This window comes from Rhinatrema bivittatum, chromosome 3 (assembly GCF_901001135.1).
Source record: "Rhinatrema bivittatum chromosome 3, aRhiBiv1.1, whole genome shotgun sequence".
Lineage (NCBI taxonomy): Eukaryota > Metazoa > Chordata > Amphibia > Gymnophiona > Rhinatrematidae > Rhinatrema > Rhinatrema bivittatum.
The window spans coordinates 531,249,006-531,271,586 of record NC_042617.1 but is presented as its reverse complement, the minus strand read 5'-3'; the positions used below and the strand labels follow the sequence as shown (position 1 = coordinate 531,271,586).

At 42.0% G+C, this 22,581-nt stretch overlaps 1 protein-coding gene across 2 annotated transcripts in view; it reads right to left on the bottom strand.

Moving 5' to 3' along the window:
- AGBL5 (ATP/GTP binding protein like 5) overlaps positions 1–22,581 on the bottom strand; it is a 740,606-nt gene that overhangs the window by 79,558 nt on the left and 638,467 nt on the right. For both annotated transcript variants that reach the window (XM_029596295.1, XM_029596297.1), the window contains 2 exons: positions 19,677–19,834; positions 10,163–10,272 (listed from right to left, as the gene is read on the bottom strand). In XM_029596295.1, the coding sequence (XP_029452155.1) occupies positions 10,163–10,272; positions 19,677–19,834 (268 nt within the window). The remainder of the gene's footprint in view (positions 1–10,162; positions 10,273–19,676; positions 19,835–22,581) is intronic.

Sequence of the window (22,581 nt, the reverse complement as noted above, 5' to 3'; positions counted from 1 at the left end):
GCAATCTCTCTCTCTCAATTCCCCCTCCTCTCCAGCACTCTCTTTCTGTGTTCTTCTCATCCCTATCAGTCATTTCTATCTCTATCCCCCTTCAACCCCAGTAGTCTCTCTTTTTCTCTCTCTATCCTCTCTCTATCCCCAGGAGTGTATCATTTTCTCTCTCATCCCATGCATTCACTCTCTCAATCTACCCCCTTTCTGAACAGTCATTCGCTTAAACCACCTCTTTTCTGCAGTTACTATCTCTCTCAATCCAACACAGCAGTCCTATCTCACTCTTTCAATCCCCCCTCATGCTCAACACTGCTCTCTGTCTCTCAATCCCATCCTCAGTAGTCAATTCTCTCCCTATCCCCCTCATTCCCAGCATTGTCTCTCTCCCACCCTCATCCCCAGCTGTCACTTTCTTTCTATCCCCTTAATTTCCTTTCTCCCTCTCTCAATGTTCCTTCATCCCATCAATCACTTTCTCTCTGTCTTCCTTCATCCCCAGCAGTCACTCACTCTCTCTCTCTCTCTCTCTCCCTCCCAGCAATCACTCTCTTTCTATATTACCCCTCATTCCCAGCAGTCAGTCTCTCTCTCTATCCCCCTCATCCCCAGTATAAGGATAGTAGATCCTTGTGTGGTTGAGGCAGCCAGTAGGTGAACCTACTAGGCCCAAGCCAGCAGCTGGAGAATGCACCCTGGACAGGGACTAAACTGGAGACTTTGGGTTTCAGGGGCCAACATGACTTAGGTGAGGATCCCACAGGGCGTACAGAGAGAGAAAGTCCAGGCAAGGACAAGGTCTGGAGAGGCTGCAGTGAGATAGTTACTAGGAGCAAGTGGAGGTCAAGGCAGGTGGCCAACGGGGCATAAACAGATTTTATATTTAAAATAAGGGCAAGTGGCAAGCAAAAGGGAGATCTGGGCTCAAGACAGAGGTCAGTGGCAGGCAGAAGGCAAGAAAGAGATCCAGGTCAAAGGTTGAAGTCAGTGACAAATAGGCTGAAGAAGGACTGCCATAGGGGTCTTACTTCAATCTCTTTTGTAGCAAAAGGTGCGAGCAAAAAAATAAAATAATAAAACAGATTCGGACCCAACTCCGCGGGGTGGCGGGTGGGTTTTGTGAGGACTACATCCTGCTGTCCTGGGAGAACATCTGTTACAGGTAAGCAACTCTGCTTTCTCCCAGGACAAGCAGGATGGTATTCCTCACATGTGGGTGATTAGCAAGCTATAGAGTGACTCATATTTGATTGGACCAACAGCGTACAACTTGTGCACAGGCACAACTGGCGTACTGTTGGGAAAAATGAGGCAGCCTGACTATCATAGCAGACTGGATGTGGAAGGAGTTGGGATTATACTGGAAATAAGTTCTTCAAGATAGATTGGCCAAAGGCAGAGTCTTGACGTCCTTCCTTGTCCAGGCAGTAATGTGCTGCAAATGGGTGAAGAGAACTCCATGTGCAGCTTTGCAGATCTCAGCAATCGATACTGAATGTGAATGATAGTGTGCTACTGAGGTTGCTATGGCTCTTACTGAGTGCGCCTTCACTCATCCCTGGAGAAGAAGGCCTGCTTTTTCATAGCAGAATTTGATATAGTCTGCTAGCCAGTTGGAGAGAGTTTGTTTGCCCACTTTAACACCTAGTCTGTTTTTGTCAAAAGAAACAAAGAGCTGGGTGGATTTCCTATAGACTGCAGTGCGGTCTAGGTAAAATGCCAGTGCACGTTTACAATCCAAGGTGTGTAAAACTCTCTCGCCCTGGTGAGAGTGAGGCCTTGGGAAAAAGGTGGGCAAGACTATAGACTGATTCAAGGGGAAGTCAGTAACCACCTTGGGAAGGAATTTAGGGTGAGTACGTAGGACCACTTGGTCATGTAAGAACCTGGTATAGGGTGAGTATGTGACAAGTGCTTGTAACTCACTAACCCTTCGGGCAGATGTAATGGCTACTAGGAAGAGAACTTTCCATGTAAGAAATTTAACATCGCAGGAATGCAAAGGCTCAAATGGGGAATGTATGAGTCTTGTAAGTACTACGTTTAGGTCCCATTCCGTGACTGGTGGCCATAGAGGGGGCTTACGTTGTAATAGGCCCCTCATAAACCTACTCACAAGGGGTTGCGCTGTTACCAGGGCATCCCCAACTCCTTTGTGGTACGTTGAGATAGCACTCAGGTGTACCCTCACCGAAGAAGTCTGGAGACCAGAGACTGAAAGGTGCTAGAGATAGGCTAATAGAGATGGAGTGGGGCAGGAAAAGGGATAGATACCTTTTTGCGTGTACCATATGGTAAATCTATTCCACTTAGAACGATAGGATTTTCGTATGGAAGGCTTTCATGAAGCTACAAGCACTTGAGAGACATCAGTTGAAAGCTTGAGTGGTTGGAGGATCAAGCTTTCTACATCCAGGCTGTGAGGGATAGGGTCTGAAGGTTCGGATGGCGGAACATGCCTTGGTTCTGAGTTATAAGAGTGGGCGCTGTGCCCAGGCAAATGGGTTCTCTGATCAAGAGGTCAAGAAGCATGGGAAACCATACTTGTCGAGGACAATATGGGGCTATGAGTATCACTGACCCTTTGTCCTATTGAAGCTTCATGAGAGTTTTGGCTATCAGCGGTATCGGGGGATACACGTATAGGAGGCCTGTGTTCCAGGGGCGAGCAAAGGCGTCCATGGCTAACGGTGTTGTTTTGTCTGTGCAGGTAGCAGAATCTGTGCACTTTGTGATTCAGTTCTGATGCAAAGAAGTCTATTGTTGGTTGACCCCAGCGTTGGAAGATTCTGGTTGTTACTTCCGGATCCAGAGACCACTCGTGGGGATGGAACTGTCGACTGAGACGATCTGCTAGTATGTTCTGTACGCTTGCCAGATAGGTGGCCCGGAGGTGCATGGAGTGTGCAAGGGCTCAGCTCCAGATCTGCGTGGCTTCTTAACAGAGGAGATAAGAGCCTCTGCTGCCCTGCTTGTTCAAGTACCACAATGCAACTGTGTTATCTATTTGAATGAGAACAGTCTTGCGTGAAAGGCAGTTCTTGAACGCATAAAGAACATAACGTATAGCTTGAAGCTCTAGGAAGTTGATCTGAAATGTTGCTTCGAGCTGTGTCCAAGTACCTTGAGTTTGAAGATTGTTCACATGAGCTCCCCAACCCAAGTTGGATGCATCTGTGGTTAAAGTCATTTGCGGAACTGTTTGCTGGAAGGGTAGACCTGTTAGCAGGTTTGCTTTGTGTGTCCACCAGAGAAGCGATAAAAGTAACTGGTGGGTTACTTGAATCTAGGATGAAAGCTGTTGAGTGGCTTGAAGCGACTGAGATTTCAAAGTCCAATGAGTGATTCTCATGGCCAGCCTGGCCATAGGAGTGACATGGATCGTGGAAGCCATGTGGCCCAGCAATGTTAAGAATTGATTGTCTGAGGCTGTTTTCTTTGTGCGCAGAGATGTAGCTAGTCTGGAGAGTGTGTCTGCGCAGTCGTTGGGCAGGAATGTCTTTGCGACTGTGGTGTCCAAATCTGCTCCGATGAAAGTAAGGAGGTGAGATGGGTTCAGGTGGGATTTCTGGTCATTGATGAAAAATTCCGACGAGAGTAGCAGATTGATAGTGAGCTTGAGATTGTCGAGAGCTCCTTGTTTGGAATGGCTTTTGATCAGCCAGTCGTCCAGGTAAGGACAGACGTGTATGCTTTTCTTGCGTAGATGGGCCGCAGCCACTGCTAGGCACTTTGTAAATACACGGGGTGCCGAGGCAAGTCTGAAAGGCAGAACCCAGTACTGATAATGTTGATGCCCCACTAGGAAACGCAGGTATTTGCGGTGATGTGGGAATATTGGAATGTGAGTGTAAGCGTCATGAAGATCCAGAGAACAGAGCCAATCTCCTTTTTGCAGAAGGGGCAGCATGGTGCTGAGGGACACCATCCTGAATTTTTCTTTTCGTAGAAATTTGTTGAGATTGCGGAGGTCTAGAATGGGGAGGAGGCCGCCTGATTTCTTTGGAATGAGAAAGTAGCGAGAGTAAAATCGTCTGCCCTGCTGTGCCCAGGGAACGGGTTCCACAGCCCTGGGAGCCCAGAAGGGTGGAAAGTTCTGACTCTAGAAGGATTGTGTGATCTTTTTGCATCCACAGTGGATTGGGTGGTGAATCCGGGGGTATCATGAGGAAGTTTAGATGGTATCTCTGGGTTATGATGGTTATAACCCATTGGTCTGTGGTAATGCTGAGCCAGTTGGTTATGAAATGGTGAATTCGACCTTCTTCTGGCAAATCTGGTTTTGGATTTGTGAAGTGGCTGCTGTTCTCTGGATAGATTTCAAAATCCAGAGCTTGCATGTTTGCGGTGGTGGCTGAGGCCTGTATGGCTTGGGCTGTCAAGGATGTCCTCTCTGAGACGGCTTGGTTGGCCTCACACGAGATGTAGGTGGGTAGTATCTGCGTGGGTGTTAAAATGGTTTTCTAGGGTCCTTTCTCGTGGGTCTTCTTGCAGAGGAAGGGACGTCGGTAGTAACTGTGGACAATTGACACAGGGTCTCGTTATGGTCTTTTAGTTGAGCTACTGCATCCTGTATCTTGTCACCGAATAGGTTGTCACCAGTACATGGCAAATCAGCGAGTTTGTCTTGGACTTCAGGTCTCAAGTTAGATGCTTTCAGCCAAGTCCACCTCCTGGCACTGATTCCCGTTGCCGACAAGTGAGAAGCAGTTTCAAAGTCATAAGCAGCCCGAACCTCATGTTTTCCAGCCTCAAGGCCTTTCTGTAGTATGGTGTTGAGACTTTCTTGTTGTTGGGGAAGAGAGTCAGCTATTCCCTGAACCTGCTTCCAGAGATTCCTTTGATATTGTGTCATGTAAAGTTGGTATGCAGCTATGCGTGTCACTAGCATAGGGCCCTGAAACATCTTGTGACCCAAAATATCCAAGAATTTTTGGTCTTTGCCAGGAGGTGTTGAGGAGTGAAGGTGCAGATGCCTGGCCATTTTCTGTGCGGATTCAACTACCTCTGACTGAAGGGGTAGTTGTGGTTTTTGGAATCCAGGAATATGTGGGACCAGCTAAGTTGCATCTGTCCTCTTATTCACTGGTTGGACAGGGACCGCCATAACGTCCTTTGGAGCATCAACAAATTGGAGAACAAATTGCCGAAGCTAATGATTTCCAAATTATCCCTAACTACTGAAAAGCAGGTTGTTAATACAAAGAAAAAACACACATTGAAATATCTATATGCCAATGCCAGAAGTCTAAGAAGTAAGATTGGAGAGTTGTGTATAGCAGCAAATGATGAGATTGACATAATTGGCATCACAGAGATTTGGTGGAAGAAGGATAACCAATGGGACAGTGCTATATCAGGCTACAAATTATATCGCAATGATAGGGAGGATCAACTTGGTGGGGGTGTGGCAGTTTATGTCCGGGAGGGTATAGAGTCTAACAGGATAAAGATCATACAAGAGACTAAATGCTCAGTAGAATCTTTATGGATAGAAATCCCATGTGTGTTGGGTAAGAGTATAGTGATAGGAGTATACTACCATTCACCTGGACAAAATGGTCAGATAGATGATGAAATGCTAAGAGAAATCAGGGAAGCTAACCAATTTGGCAGTACAATAATAATGGGAGATTTCAATTACCCCAATATTGACTGGGTAAATCTAACATCAGGACTCGCTAGAGACATAAAGTTCCGGGATGTAATAAATGACTGTTTCATGGAGCAATTGGTTCAGGACCCAACAAGAGAGGGAGCTATTTTAGATTTAATTCTTAGTGGAACCAGGATTTGGTGAGAGAGGTAACAGTGGTGGGGCCACTTGGCAACAGTGATCATAACATGATCAAATTTAGACTAATAACTGGAAGGAGGACAATAAGTAAATCTACAGCTCTAAAACTAAACTTTCAAAAGAGAAACTTTGATAAAATGAGGAAAATAGTTAGAAAAAAACTGAAAGGTGCAGCTGCAAAGGTTAAAAGTGTTCAACAGGCATGGACATTGTTTAAAAATATAATCCTAGAGGCGCAGTCCATATGTATTCCACACATTCAGAAAGGTGGAAGGAAGGCAAAACGATTACCACCATGGTTAAAAGGTGAAGTAAAAGTGGCTATTTTAGCCAAAAAAAATTCTTCAAAACTTGGAAGAAGGATCCATCTGAAAAAAAGAGGATAAAACAAAAGCATTGTCAAGGTAAGTGTAAAACATTGATAAGACAGGCGAAGAGAGAATTTGAAATGAAGTTGGCCATACAGGCAAAAACTCATAATAAAAACTTTTAAAAATATATCCGAAGCAAGAAACTTGTGAGGGAGTTGATTGGACCATTAGATGACCGAGGGGTTAAAGGGGCTCTTAGGGAAGATAAGGCCATTGCAGAAAGACTAAATGAATATTTTGCTTCCTTGTTTACTAATGAGGATGTTGGGGAGATACCCGTTCCGGAGATGGTTTTCAGAGGTGATGAATCAGACGAACTGAACCAAATCACTGTGAACCTGGAAGATGTAGTAGGCCAGATTGACAAACCAAAGAGTAACAAATCACCTGGACCAGATGGTATGCATCCTAGGGTACTGAAGAAACTAAAAAATGAAATTTCTGATCTATTAGTTAAAATTTGTAACCTATCATTAAAATCATCCATTGTTCCTGAAGACTGGAAGGTGGCCAATGTAACCCCAATATTTAACAAGGGCTCCAGGGGCAATCTGGGTAACTATAGACCAGTAAGCCTGACTTCAGTGCCAGGAAAAATAGTGGAAACTATTATCAAGATCAAATTTGTAGAGAATATAGAAAGACATGGTTTAATGGAACACAGTCAACATGGATTTACACAAGGGAAGTCTTGCCTAACAAATCTGCTTCATTTTTTTTGAAGGGGTTAATAAACATGTGGAAAAAGGTGAACTGGTAGATGTAGTGTATTTGGATTCTCAGAAGGCATTTGACAAAGTCCCTCATGAGAGGCTTCTAAGAAAACGAAAAAGTTATGGGATAGGAGGTGATGTCCTTTCATGGATTACAAACTGGTTAAAAGACAGAAACAGAGTAGGATTAAATGATCAATTTTCTCAGTGGAAAAGTGTAAACAGTGGTGTGCCTCGGGGATCTGTACTTGGACCGGTGCTTTTCAATATATATATATATATATATATATATAAATGATCTGGAAAGGAATACGACGAGTGAGGTTATCAAATTTGCGAATGATAAAAAATTATGCAGAGTAGTGAAATCACAAGCAGATTGGGATACATTACAGGAGGATCTTGCAAGACTGGAAGATTGGTCATCCAAATGGCAGATGAAATTTAATGTGGACAAGTGCAAAGTGTTGCATATAGGGAAAAATAACCCTTGCTGTAATTACACGATGTTAGTTCCATATTAGGAGCTACCACCCAGGAAAAAGATCTAGGCATCATAGTGGATAATACTTTAAAATTGTCAGCTCAGTGTGCTGCAGCAGTCAAAAAAGCAAACAGAATGTTAGGAATTATTAGGAAGGGAATGGTTAATAAAACAGAAAATGTCATAATGCCTCTGTATCGCTCCATGGTGAGATCGCACCTTGAATACTGTGTACAATTCTGGTCACCACATCTCAAAAAAGATATAGTTGCGTTGGAGAAAGTACAGAGAAGGGCAACCAAAATGATAAAGGGGCTAGAACAGCTCCCCTATGAGGAAAGACTGAAGAGGTTAGGGCTGTTCAGCTTGGAGAAGAGACGGAGGGGAGATATGATAAAGGTTTTTAAGATCATGAGAGGTCTTGAACGAGTAGATGTGAATCACTTTCAAATAATAGAAGGACTAGGGGGCATTCCATGAAGTTAGCAAGAAGCACATTTAAGACTAATTGGAGAAAATTCTTTTTCACTCAACGCACAATTAACCTCTGGAATTTGTTAACAGAGGATGTGGTTAGTGCAGTTAGTGTAGCTGGGTTCAAAAAATGTTTGGATAAGTTCTTGGAGGAGAAGTCCATTAATTGCTATTAATTACATCAGTAGCATAGGATCTTCTTAGTGTTTGTTTAATTGCCTTGTTCTTGTGGTCTGGTTTCACCTCTGTTGGAAAAAGGATGCTGGACTTGGTCTGACCCAGCATGGCAATTTCTTAAGTTCTTACGTTCTTAACTTCCAGTGTTTTATGGGTCAAAGGGGATTGTCTCTGACATTTCCTTTACAAAATTTGCAAAGAGAGGTCTTCTGGGGGAGATTTTCTCCTTTCTTCCGGATGAGATGGTTCTCATAAGATGTCCTCCGTGGATGTGTCAGTGTCAACATCTTCCCATGTGTCAGAAAGGTTCTGTAGCCGAGATCCTGAAGGAGGGAAGGTTAGTACTGTAGGACGTGTTGGCACCAATGGATCTTTCGATGGTATGGATGGAAGATTCAGGGGCCCTGATGTGGAATTCCCCCTCATCCACAGCAGTTGCAGTCTCTCTTTCTCTCTATCATAAGAACATAAGAAAATGCCATACTGGGTCAGACCAAGGGTCCATCAAACCCAGCATCCTGTTTCCAACAGTGGCCAATCCAGGCCATAAGAACCTGGCAAGTACCCAAAAACTAAGTCTATTCCATGTTACCATTGCTAATGGCAGTGGCTATTCTCTAAGTGAACTTAATAGCAGGTAATGTACTTCTCCTCCAAGAACTTATCCAATCCTTTTTTAAACACAGCTATACTAATTGCACTAACCACATCATCTGGCAACAAATTCCAGAGTTTAATTGTGCGTTGAGTAAAAAAGAACTTTCTCCGATTAGTTTTAAATGTGCCCCATGCTAACTTCATGGAGTGCCCCCTAGTCTTTCTACTATCCGAAAGAGTAAATAACCGATTCACATCTACCTGTTCTAAACCTCTCATGATTTTAAACACCTTTATCATATCCCCCCTCATCCGTCTCTTCTCCAAGCTGAAAAGTCCTAACCTCTTTAGTCTTTCCTCATAGGGGAGCTGTTCCATTCCCCTTATCATTTTGGTAGCCCTTCTCTGTACCTTCTCCATCGCAATTATATCTTTTTTGAGATGCGGCGACCAGAATTGTACACAGTATTCAAGGTACGGTCTCACCATGGAGCGATACAGAGGCATTATGACATTTTCTGTTTTATTCACCATTCCCTTTCTAATAATTCCCAACATTCTGTTTGCTTTTTTGACTGTCGCAGCACACTGAACCGACGATTTCAATGTGTAATCCACTATGATGCCTAGATCTCTTTCTTTATCCCCCCTCATCCCCAGCATTCACTCTCTTTCTGTATTCACCCTCATCCCAAGCAATCATTCTCTCCCTCTATCTTCCCCCTCTTATCTCCAGTAATCCCCCTATCCACAGCCTTTTTTCTGGTTGTCTCATACTACTGTGCACTCAAAGTTCTTTACTGGAACTGCATTCAGAACTTCAAGGAGCCACAGATTGAAGATTCCTGATCTAACATAAAAGGGCAAACGTAAATTTCCTTTTACTATTCTCTGATTTTGTGCTTTGAATGAATATATTTATATAGTACATATATACACAGTGTAATAGTTACATAGGGTAATGTATATGATACAGTGTGTGCATCTTGAGGTCAATATTAAGCAGTGTGATGAGCAGACAATTTATCTGGCTAAAATTAGCCAGATGCATTGTCACAGATATTCAGCGGAGCACTGCTGATTAGAAGCTCCACTGAATATAGTCAAATAAATTCCTAGTTAACTAGATATGTTATCCAGCTAACTTAACCCCGCCCCAGAACACTGCAAGAACGTCTCCAACTTATCTGACTAACTTATCAGGCTAAATAGTTAGCAAGAAATCAAAGGCAGTTACAGCGGCAGGAAATTTAAAACTTGTGGTTTGTCTGGCTTAGTACTGAACTTAGCTGGACAAAATGTCTGAATATTGACTCCCCTGTACCCAAAACTTTGCTCTGAAACAAAAGGACATTCATAAAGTTGGAAAAGGTTGAATTTCTGGAAATTTGAAACTGGTGAGAAGTAATACCACTATCATGGTTTCAAGCTTAACTAAAAAGATATAAGAAAGGAATCAAAGCAGAACCTGGAGGTTCCTTGTTCCTGTCCATTCTAAAGTATCTGTAGCCTGTCACCTGCTCTTCCAGTTCTAAGACTCTTGATCACTGCAGTCTACCTTGTTGATGATGTCTTTGGCTTTGTCACAAGTAAAAAGTGGTTCCACTGTCCTAGATCTGTGCAGAGACAAGGGGCACACTGTCATGGAGGAAGTCTTCTGGGACATGTCTATTAAAAAAAAAAAAAAGAGTAGAAACCATGTCAGTGTGCACAAGAATTTCTGTCCCTTCATACCTACAAAAAGGCAACAACACAATATGTTTTACAAATGGACCTTTGTTACATGGAATGGATAGCCATTTTTAGAAAAGGAATCTCCTGAAAGACAGAATATAAATTAAATCAAATAAATACATACATACATACAAGAAACCTAGGAGTAATAGTTGACCCTGAACTAAACATGAAACAACACATCTCACTGAAAATAAAGGAAGGATACGCAAAACTTATGATCCTGAGGAGACTAAAACCCCTTTTAACGACGAACAATTTTCGCACTGTTCTACAAGCAATGATATTCGCAAGCACAGATTACTGTAACTCCCTGCTATTAGGACTACCTCAATCTACAATACGGCCACTGCAAATACTGCAAAATTCCGCTGCCAGAGTTTTGACAGGCAAAAAAAGAAATGACCACATTACAGGAACACTTGCTGAACTTCATTGGCTTCCAATAGAACAAAGAATACAATATAAGGCACTTTGTATAATCCATAAACTAATCCACGATGAAAAAGCCGACTGGCTTAACACAGCACTACGCGTCCATGTTCCACACAGAAACCTGAGATCTGCAAATAAGGCTCTTCTAACCATCCCCTCTGTCAAATCAGCATGTCTCACGCAAGTACGAGAGAGAGCATTGTCACTGGCTGGTCCCGTACTATGGAACACCATGCCACTAGAAATAAGACTGCAGAGTAACTTGAAAATTTTCAAAACAAATCTGAAAACCTGGCTATTCAAACAAGCATTCTATAAAGATAAAGACAAAGAGAACGAGAAAAACAGATGAGGAATAAAGGCACACCAAAGTCAGAAGCTGTTATTTTAAACTAACAATGCATTGTAATGGTAAAACCAAACCGCCTAAATGTTCCCAACAATCAAGCTTAACATACACACTTAGTTTATAATTATGAACTGTTACCGTACAATGATTGCACTTAACCAAGTTGTAATCTATACCACCCATATGTTTATTGTTGTGCCCCTATGTAAACCGTTGTGATGGTTAACCAACTTAACAACGGTATAGAAAAGTTTTTAAATAAATAAATAAATAAACATATCGAGGTCTATATTCAGACACAGTCCGAATAGCAAAGTTAAGCAGATAAACTTATCCGGCTAACTGTGGAGGTATATTCAACAGTGCAGCCACACTATTGAATATAGTTGGCTATCTTAATTAGTTAGCCAGCTAACTATAGCCAGCTCTTTGACTTGATCAGACTTAGCCAGCTAAGTCATCCAGCTAACTCTGAATATTGGAGTTAGCCGGTTAACTTAGCCAGCTAACTGAACTCCTCCTAGTTATGCCCCTGGATTGCCCCTAACTTATCTGGCTAAATTCTAGCCTCCTAACTTATTAATTGGCTAGAATTTAGCTGGATAAAGGATAAATATAGCCGGGCAAGACATTTAGATGGATTACTATTACGTGATCCGTCTAAATGGCTTTTAAATATAGACCTCATAAGAAAGAGTTACTAGTTAGTACAAGTCACAGCAAAATGTAATGCCCCTACTGATGGCACAAAATTAGATTACAAGTAAAACAAATACCATCATCAACATGTTGTCTTCTAAATGAAGGTTGTCTGCTACTGTGTGTTAATTCTCTCTATGCTCAGCTTTTCTCTTTATTTTGCCCATTTCCAGATCTCGACTATATTTTAATGTTATCACAATAGATTGCTCTCTGCTTTCCTTTATCTCTTTTGCACTCTGTCATGCTCTCCCATACTAAGGGAGTCATTTTCCAAAGCGATCGCACTTGAAAAGGGACTTTTTGCACGCGAAAAGTCCCTTTTCGCGTGCGATCACTAAATTGGGGTGGAATCCGCACCGGAAAGGGAGGAGTTGGGGCGGACTCCGCGACGACTTCGCTGACGGCGAAAAGGTAAGGGCCCTTTTCGCTGTCACTAGCATGCCCAATAGCACCACCTTTTATGATGGTGCTATTGGGGGCGAAAGCCGGCAGCGATCGCACCGTGGAGGTGCGATCTTGCCGGCTTTCGCAGGCCTGCCCCCCACTTCGCCCCCCCCACACACACTTTACCATGTGATTCAGGAAGCCACAGTAGCTTAGAAAATCTAGGCCTAAATTAGACAATTTGCTATCACAACTTCTGAAAACATAAACAGCAAATGTCATGATCCTTTTGGCCTAATTTTCTGCCAAGGCTTTCCCACTTCCCATGATCTCATGTATTCTTTCATTTCAGATCATGTCCTTCTAGCTAATCTGCAGAATTCTTTTATGTCACTGCCTTTCAAATGAAAAGATGTACCATGAGAGGGAAGATTTTGAGGCGACCAAATGTTGACAATGATCAATTTAAAGATAATTGGTTGTGGATGTAAAGTGGGATCAGCTCTCGTTCTATGATATGGTAGAGAAATGACAACATTCTCTCTCACAAACATATGACCTAGTTATTCCTCTTTATGAGGTTAAAGCTCGGGAAAAGGGTAAATGTGCTGCATGGTATACACATAGCTTTGCAGAGATGAAAAGATTTGTTCAGAAGGTTGAAAAGCAATGGAGGAAGAAGAAGGACAGTGAATCCTTATGTTTATATAAGGAAGCAATGAAAAAGTACTGAGAATATTGTGTTAAGGCAAAAAAATATGTTTTTATATCCTATTTGGAAAAATCCTTTAATAAGCCATTGGAGCTATTTAAGATAGTGAGAAATCTTACACAGGGAGCTAGTAATGACTGATTTGAAGTCCCAGATTGTGAGTTGTTAGCTGATTATTTTGATGATAAAATTTTGAGACTTCAGAAGCAAATTGGTCCTTTGCTTACTGATTCTTTGAGCTTCAGCCATTGTGCCCCGAAAATTCAGTGATGTCATTTTGAAGTAACTACAGTAAAGGAAATTGAAGCTAAAGTGACAGCCTTGAAATCAATCAGGTCACTTTTAGACCCGTGCCCATTTCAGTTTGAGGTCATAAAAATGATGATTAACAAATCTTTAGCAGAAGGAACCATACCAGATATCTGGAAACAGGTCACTGGAAGGCCAGCATTGAAAGATATCAAAGTATCATCTCTAGAATTAGCAAACTACCGTCCCATTTCTAAGTTACAAACTGTAGCAAAAATTTTGGAAAAGGTTGAGTTGGACCAGTTAGAAAATTATATGGAGGATAATCGATTATTGGATAATTATCAGTGTTGTTTCCAGAAGGACCATTCGACAGAGTTGTTGCTTTTATTAGGTTCCTTAGATCAGGGTCAAACGGGTATTTTGGTTCAGCTTGACCTGTCTGCAGCCTGTGACTCCCTCCACCATGATATTTTGATAAGAACTTTGTCTTCTTATGGAGTAGGGGGTATAGTTTTAAACTGGTTCCGGTCTTTCTTGACAAATAGAGTGCAAAGAGTTTACATTGGTTCTACATATTCTTCTTGACTTCCTATTAAATGGGATATACCACAGGGTTTGGCACTGTCTCCTGTGCTTTTTAATTTGTATCTAGTGCCAACTGAAGTCATTTTCCATTCATTGAACATTTGATATTTTATATACGCTGATGACATCCAATTTTTCTCCCCTGTGGTCCTGGTGGTGATATTCCTGAGAAACTGATTCAAGAAGTTATGAAACAGGTTCAAAGTTGGTTCATAGAGCACTGTTCATTTTTTAATATGAATAAGACAAAAGTTCAATGGGTTGGAAAGTGTGCTGAAGAGACACATTCGGTCCCAATTTTATATGAGATAAAGAGTTTGGGAGTCTTTTTAGACTCTGAGTTATCACTGAAACCCCAGATACATTAGGAAAACTGCTTTTTATAAACTAAAGCTTGTTTGACCATTGCAAATGTTATTGCCATCTAATTATTTTAGAATTATAATACAATCATTGGTGCTTAGTCATTTAGACTATTGCAGTACATTGTTTATTGGTCTGCTGAAATCACTGCTGCGAGTGTTACAGTTGGTGCAGAATGCAGCTGCGTGGGTAATAGGTGGAATTACCAAAAAGAGATCATGTCTCTTCGGTACTTAAGGAACTACATTGATTGCTAGTCAAATGGAGATGCAGATTTCGACTTCTGACATTTGTTTTTAAATTATCAAATTGCTCATCTTCTTGTGTTATGAAAGATTAGATTGAACTCTATAATCCAAGTCGATCTTTAAGGTTGGAAGGAACCCAATTGTTAGTGGTTCCCCCGGTCAAACAGTAAAAGAAAGTTTTAACTAGAGGGCGTGTGCTTCCTTACTTAGCTCCTAATGAATGGAACAAACTCCCAGTTGATTTGAGGTTGCAGCAAGATTATAAAGTATTTAGGAAACATTTAAAGGCAGTTTATTTTTTGGAAGCTTTTGGGGGTAGTGATCATATTCAATGATATTAGTTAGGGGAATGCAAAATGGGATGATAAAAAAAAAGTTTTTATGTTTTTATTCTATTAATGTGTGTTGTATGGCATAGAATGTAAATGTCTAGATGGTACTATATTATGAATGTATTTATTGTAATCCATGCCAAACTGATCTCTGGAGGCAGTGGAATATAAGGGATTTTAAATAAATAAATAAAAAAAATAAATAAATGAAGCAAAAGAGATGATGGCAGGAAAAACCCCATGGCACTGAGATAAAGGGACCAAACAGCACAAGGAATGGCATCAAGACACCAAAGCAAAATGACAGGTGCCATGCAAACCCCAGAGTAGCAGGAACCCCTCAGAGTATAAGGTCTGGGGTATGGTAGCAAGGCACAATGGCAGAAACAACCCCAAGGTGCAGCATGAAGGATAGCAGCAAGGCAGAGTGGCATGGGAGATGTCAGCCATTCAGTTGAAACACTTGCCAACTGTCAAATTCAGTACAAGAGCATGAACTGTGTTAAATATTTTATTGACAAAAGCTTTTATTACATTCCCTGCTTGAACTTGATCAAGCTGCTGGGTGGAATTTTGATTTTCTCCTAAAATGGGCTTTCCAAATGGAACTGTTATCACATTCAGAATATGTAAATGATTTTCTTGGTAAGTTGTGAGGGTTGTTGTATTTAAAAAGCTGTTCCCATATTCCATAGTTGAACTCTGTTCCATTTCCTGATTCACTGGTTTTTATCACCTTCAGAAAATCAAAATGGTTTCTCTTGAGCATCTTTTCTCTTGTGCCTGTATATCTTCCTTCTGTTTGAGGGTTTTTGTGGACAAACCACCCCAATATAATCAACCATCAAACAGGATGGGAGAACTAGGCTGGGATTGTAGAGGGACAGAAGAAAAACAAGAACTATAGAACAGGTGCCATGGTGGTAGAACTAGAAACCTGTATCTTTTGTCATTTTTCACATTTTTGTTCTGAGGACAAACACCCCAGTATAACAAACCAAGAAGAAAGCTAAAATGGGAGGAACATCCCAAGGCTCCAAAAGAGGGCACCAAAAACAATTTCCTGATAAACTGTGAGCGTTGCTTTATTAAGAAAGCTTTTCCCATATTCTGTAGCTGAATTTTGGCTGTTCTATTTCTTGATTTTCTCATTTCTTTTATTTTCTGGCATATGGCAGATAGGCATGAGGCATAATGTTCCCTATGTTGGTATAATGGGGCATGGCAGGTAGGCATGTGCCAATAAATCCCCTAAAGTAAATAAGGGACATGGCAGGTTAGCATGAGGCAGCAAGTATCCTATAGTGGAATTAAGGGTATGGCAGGTAGACAAGCGCCAGCAAGTCCCTTAAGGTGAAATATGAGGTATGACAAATTCCCTATGATAGAATTAGAGGTATGGCAAGTAGGCATGAGACAACATGTCCCCTTTGGTAGTATATGGGGCATAGCAGATAGGAAGGCACTAGCAAAGAGGTAACAAGCAGACCCCTGGGATAGTATATCTGGGACATAGCAGGCAGAATGCCAGCAAGGCTTTCAAGGTGTTTTTATTTAGTCATTCACATGGAAAATCTGGAAACCCAAGCAAAGGAAGACTGCTTTTTAAAAATACCAGCTCTTCCATTAACTTGAGCAATGAGGGCTCACAATGTTTTCTGTCATGTTCACTGAACACCCTAGTTGGTAGGAAAGAAAGATAGTACTATGCCAATTTGGCTAGGTCTAACCAGATGGTGGACTTATGAGCCCAATATGGCAGCGCATCTGTGTCCATGTCTTTGATGGGCTAAGTAAGATAGCATGTCACAGAATTGTGCTGAGCTCTCCTTTGCCTGAGAGTCTTTTTTCTTGCCAGCTGCCTTCACTGTGGCCTGTTTCAGGAAAGATGTGGCTTTGGCATATTTTGGTGGGGTAGAAAGTGCTAGTTGTTTGGGTGCTGCTCCTGCTTGCACTACTCACTGAGGAGGCCACTGTTTACTCCTGTGCTACATCTCTATTCTACCCATGCCTCTGGTGCACCTTCTGACAGACCTTCTATTCTAGCATCTCCTTCAAGTGTGTGAGACACTGGATTTAGAGGGCAAGATTCCTTTTCACCTATGGATTAAATATTGTAGCAAGCATGCTACATTGTTTTCAGTCAGAGGTTTCAGTCTCTTTTGCACCTGATGCTTCAAAGAGTCCACAAACTGCAACACCTCTGCTTACATTCTTTCGTCCTGATGGAAGCTCTCCAACCTTTCCTCCAGAAAATTTAAGACAGGGATGACATTGCCCAAGTGGCGCTTCTGGAACTCATGTCCTCCATGGCATTCTTGAATTGCTTCAGGATTTCTACCAGTTGCTTCATTACTACCCAATCAAGATGCCCCAGAGGGCAATTCCCACCTATCCCTATTTCCTAAGACAAATTATGTCTGCTGCTCCACTAACCTTTACATCATGTAGGTGAAATTCCAGCGGCTGCCAATATTGACAATGAGTCGCTTGCGAGGCATCCCAAACTCATCCTGCTTTTCCTGGAGAAGCTGCCACGCTTTCACACTTCCATGGAAGTGCCCTGCTATTTTCCTGCACTTCTCTAAAAGCTCTGGCAAGTATTCATTCTTATGATCCTTGGACCCCAGCTGCAGAACCTCTTTCACTGCCAGGGGCAGAGTATGTGCAAAACATTGGATACCTGAAAGGCCCATCATATATTTGTGCCATTGTTTGTGACAAAGAAACTTGCATTTAAACTCCTCACTCTCCAATCTAGCTGCCAATCCTCCAGCATCTCTCTTATGGCTGATAAAATACTGGCCAAAGCATGGGACTCATCAATTAACTGGGTGTGCAGTAAAGCCCACCAGCATCCTGATGTTCCATCCCCACTAAAGCTGTTGCCTGCCCCTGGCTCCACCAGATCCCACCAGTTTGCCATCAGGGAGAGATGAGTGCATAGCATTCATAGAGGTCTAGATGTCACTGGTGAAATGCACGCTACTCCCCTTTGCCTTAGCCAGCAGTGCTTGGATGTGACTATGGCGTTGGTTGTACAGGCTGCAGATGACCTTCCTACTAATGATGGTCCTGGAGGGGACTTAGCAATTTAGCAATAACACCTGCAGCAAAAGCTTAAAGCCCACATTCTTCACTACCGTAGGGGATGGTCATTAAGGGCAATTATTTCCCCAATGCTCCTCGTTACAACTGTTGATGCTGCCTGCCTCCTACCACAGGAAAATGCTACCTATCACTATCCCTCTTCCTCCATGGTGGGTTGTTGTTTCTGATGCATAGTAGGGGGCTGCTGGCCTGCCACCTGACTGCTAGAAGGGAGTGAGGGCATGGGATCAAGTTGGGGAATGCTCTTCTCCTTTTCAACCACTCTCCTCTGACTGGGTCCCCTGGCTAGTACTGCCATCCTCCCCAGATGCCAGTGCTAGTGTGGATGCTGCTTCTGCAGGTGATGCAGCATACTAGCATTTGTAAGATGCTTGTTTGCCTCAGCTTATATCCTTGGCACACTAAATACATACTGAGCCAAATCAATTCTTCCCTGATTTTGTAGTGCTTCCAGATCATGGATTTCTTTTGTTATCCCTTCCCTATATCCTTGGAGGTGGATGCTGGCATTGGAGTTGAAGTAGAATGTGGACCCTGAGAAACAATGCCAGGGGCATCAGTCACTCTCTCTAGCATTGCCTGCTCTTTCTCACCATCATCACTAGTTTCCTCTGTCCCCTCCATTGCTGAAGTGGAAACTAAGATGCTAATAACTAATCCTCCAAAACTTTCTTTAGCCAATAGCTCAGTAATTTCTTCTTCAGAGAGTCCCATACAGGACAATTCATCTTCAGAAGAATCAAATGCACATACTGATTGCATTATCTCGACTACAGTAATAAAGGAAGTGTGTATTGCTAGTTTTGAGTCTCACACTTCTGCTACTTCTCTTGCCTGTGCCCTGCTACTGTCTGCCTTGGATGACTTGGCCACCCTTTCCCTCACCTTCAAAACAACATAGAGAGAAACAGGTGGTGTTGGCACATCCTCTTCAAATGTAAATTTCTTTTAGCTGGAGCTGCCTGCCTATCCTTTCATTTTGGATTTGAAAAAGTCCCTTTTCAATTTAGTTGCAGGACTCCCTGTCTTAGTGCCTCTTCTGCAAACAACATTTTTTATTCGGCCTTTGCCCTTCTCTGACATATTGGAATTGGTCACTGCTTCCTAGGGATTAGTACTGTGACTGTGTCACTGTGTTCATCACTGACTGTACCACTCAGACAATGCAGAGTCAGTCGAGACTATTCTGTTCACAGGCTGCACAAAACAAACAGCACACTGACATCGGCAGCCTGCCAGAAGAAATGCACAGTACTCCTTCTCGCAGATAAGAGAGATAAGATGGATTACAAAAATGCTTCACTTTATGTTGTCTCTATAGTCTCCTTGCCAACAAATCCTGCCCAGTGCCCAACAGTCTATGACAAGACTGAGAGATCACTCATGTCTCACGGGGAAGGACTAATTCCAATCCCTAGAGGAAGGGCTACATGGTTGCTTTAGTAACAATTTTTCTAACAGCAGACTAGCAGTACATCTGTTCTTCCATCGATTCCTATTGCCCCTAGACCTCCATGGCACATAGGAATGAATGGGCCGTGAAACTAATGGGATGTATTTCATTCGTGCAATGGTTCCCATTTATTTTGTGGACCCCATGAATTAAATGAAAAGGACCCATTTGTTTCAGATGTAACATTTGTTTTATATGAATGCACATCCCTAGTACCCAGCACGATCAGTGATTTATGCTTATGTGTTAATTATATAATGTGTTTATATATCTGTTTATTATTTCTATCATATCAAAAAATTGCATCATATGAAAGGGGATTCGCTTCACTGTGTATCAATGCTGAAGTCATAGTGTATAGAATCAGCCTAGCAGCAGCAGCTTGAAAAAGACTTCTCTGGCTGAATCTCACCTGTTAGAGACCTTTGCTTCAGGGACGATGTTTGCTTGTATTTCCAGATCGTGGGGATTGGCTCCCCAGCTCCCTTGTTGGCCTGTAGCATATTCGGAGAGTGCAGAAGCACACTCTTTTTCACAGGAATTCTACTGGATTGTAGGGGCACTGCAGGGCTGCAAAACACCCCAAAAAAACAAGATAATAATTAAGTTGACTTTTTCTACCCATACAGGATGGAAAGTTATACAGATCAAAAATAGAAACAGTGGTGCATCCTTTAGGCTGCTTCTGTTCCCTATGTATAAATCAATACACAATAGAAACAGTAGCTTGGTCTCCTCTACAGCTTTCATGCTCAGATATAAGCAAGAAAACAAGATCACTTTATATAGAGGGTTTAGATCCATAATTGATTATTATAGCTTGAGAACTTTGGAGACTCAGGATAGAATCTAGAGACTTTCATCTCTAGAAATGGATGTTTCAATGGAGTAGCACAGACAGAACCTTTTACCTTTAAGTCACCAGGCCCAGTCTCTTCTGAATTTAACTGATTTACCACCTAGCAGATTTTTTTTAACCTGAGTTCATACCTTCCAACTCTGGAAACTTTCAAATAGAAAAACTTTCCACTAACCACATTACCCTAATATCAATAAAAAAAGATTTGAAAATATCTATATTTCTCCCTCTCTACTTATATAGTTTTGCTGTTCTTACCTATAAAAGCTTTGTTTTATGAGCCTATCTTAAGTATCTTCCACTTCTCTTACTCTGTTTTCTCTTCTGTCAACTCTCTTTCTTCTGTAAGGGTCTTCTTTTTACTATAGGTCATTTTTTCCATTCTGCTTTCTTCTACCCAACCCTCCTCCTCAGACTCTTTCTTTTCAATCTAAGGCTCTAATTTCTTCCTCTGTCACACTGGCATATATCCCACTTATGGAAGTGGGCACTCACTCTGACAGATCAGCATCCTGTTAGGCAAGCAAAAAGAGACCCACTATGATAGTATTCAGTCCCAAAGAAAGGACTCAGAGGTGGACTGTGGAAAACTTGCATATTGGACAAAAAATCTGATTGCCAAGTGTTATTTTCTGAAGTTAAAGTACATTGTCAGTGCTAATTATGTTATCTTTTGAACAAGTTTTAGTTTTAAAAATATCATTCCATATAAATTTGTGAGAAAAATCCATTAAGCTGTTACTTAGAATGAGCTAAGTTTGGCGTGAGTCTCAAGATTTCCAGCTCTCACATCTCTTAAGAGTGAGTCCTAGTCAGAAAAAGATTGGGGACCATTGTTGTCTGAAGCAGGCAGGCTGTCAGTTTCTTAGACAAACATCAGGAACTTCCTTCAGTACTTAGACTCTTTCAGGTAAACAGTAGGGCCAGTAGCCTGTCGGCAGGCAGCCAGAACACATGGGCCTTTCCTTCGCTCATTTAGGGAAACTATGCTTTCTATGCAGTTGAGTTTAAGATTTCATTATAAAACTGTCATTTCCAAGGGTGAAATCAGAACCTCTCAGAGCTTTTTTAGATCAGAGATGTTTAAATAAGAGGCAGAACTTTGGCCTACTTAAACTAAATTTGGACCTTCAGGAGTCAATACTCAGTAAGCCGGTCAACAGCAAAGCTATCCAGGTAAAGTTACCTGGATAACCTTAGCCACATGTTCAATAGGGCACGTACCCATAAAAGCCAGTAGGAAAAGCAGCAGCTCTTTCCTCCTCCCACTAGTCTGAATAATAAATGCCGGTACAGAGGAGTGCTGAACCAGCATTGTAATATTCATATACATTTCACTGTCTGCTGATTGGTCCATTCACTGGCAGCTGCCTGTTAATGAACCAATCCTCATTCAGGACCTGAAGTTGAAGAATGGGGATTGATCTGTTCACTGACAGCTGTGAAGTAAATATATGAACATTAAATGCCAGTACACAGCTCTCCGCTGTAGCAGCATTTATTCTTCAGGCTAGCAGGAAGAAAAGGCCTCTTCTCCTCCTGCTAGCTTTAATGGGCAGTTTTGAATGTTAGAAGATGAGGGTGAAAGATTCAGGGTGATGGGGTGTGAATTTGAGAAGCAGTGGGGGCCCAGTTTTTTCTGCTATCATTTTGATGTTCTGGGGATTAAGAGGGGGAGATCCTTTGTTGGCCCACTACATTTCTAGTCTTCCAGGGATCAGAAGAAAAGCAAAATTGCTTACCTTGTAATAGGTGTTATCCCAGGACAGCAGGATGTAGTCCTCACAAATGGGTGACGTCAGTGACGGAGCCCTAACGCGGGAAAAACTTCTGTCAAAGTTTCTGGAAAGCTTTGACTGGCAGCCTGGGGCTACTGAGCATGCCCGGCGTGCCATGATATTCCCTGCCACAGTGGTCTCACTGCAGTCTCGTATGTAGCAATAAGCTTTAGCAAAAAATAAAGTAAGAAAATAAGAAAAGAGAATAATCTCCAACTCCGCGGGGTGGCGGGTGGGTTTCGTGAGGACTACATCCTGCTGCCCTGGGATAACACCTATTACAAGGTAAGCAATTTTGCTTTATCCCAGGACAAGCAGGATGCTAGTCCTCACAAATGGGTGATTAGCAAGCTAGAGGCCGAGTCATTTTGTAGTGAAGCAACACTGAAGTATTGTTGGTGAAAATGAATCAGCCAAAGAACACAGCAGGTTGGACGTGGAAGGAGTTGGAATTATACTGGAAACAAGTTCTTTAAGACAGATTGTCCATAGACTGAATCTTGTCGTCCTTGTTTGTCCAAACAGTAATGAGCTGCAAAGGTGTGAAGTGAACTCCATGTTGCTGCTTTACATATGTCAATGATTGGCATTGAACGATAGTGTGCTACTGAAGTTGACATTGCTCTTACTGAATGTGCCTTTACTCGCCCTTGGAGCGGAAGGCCTGCTTTTTCATAGCA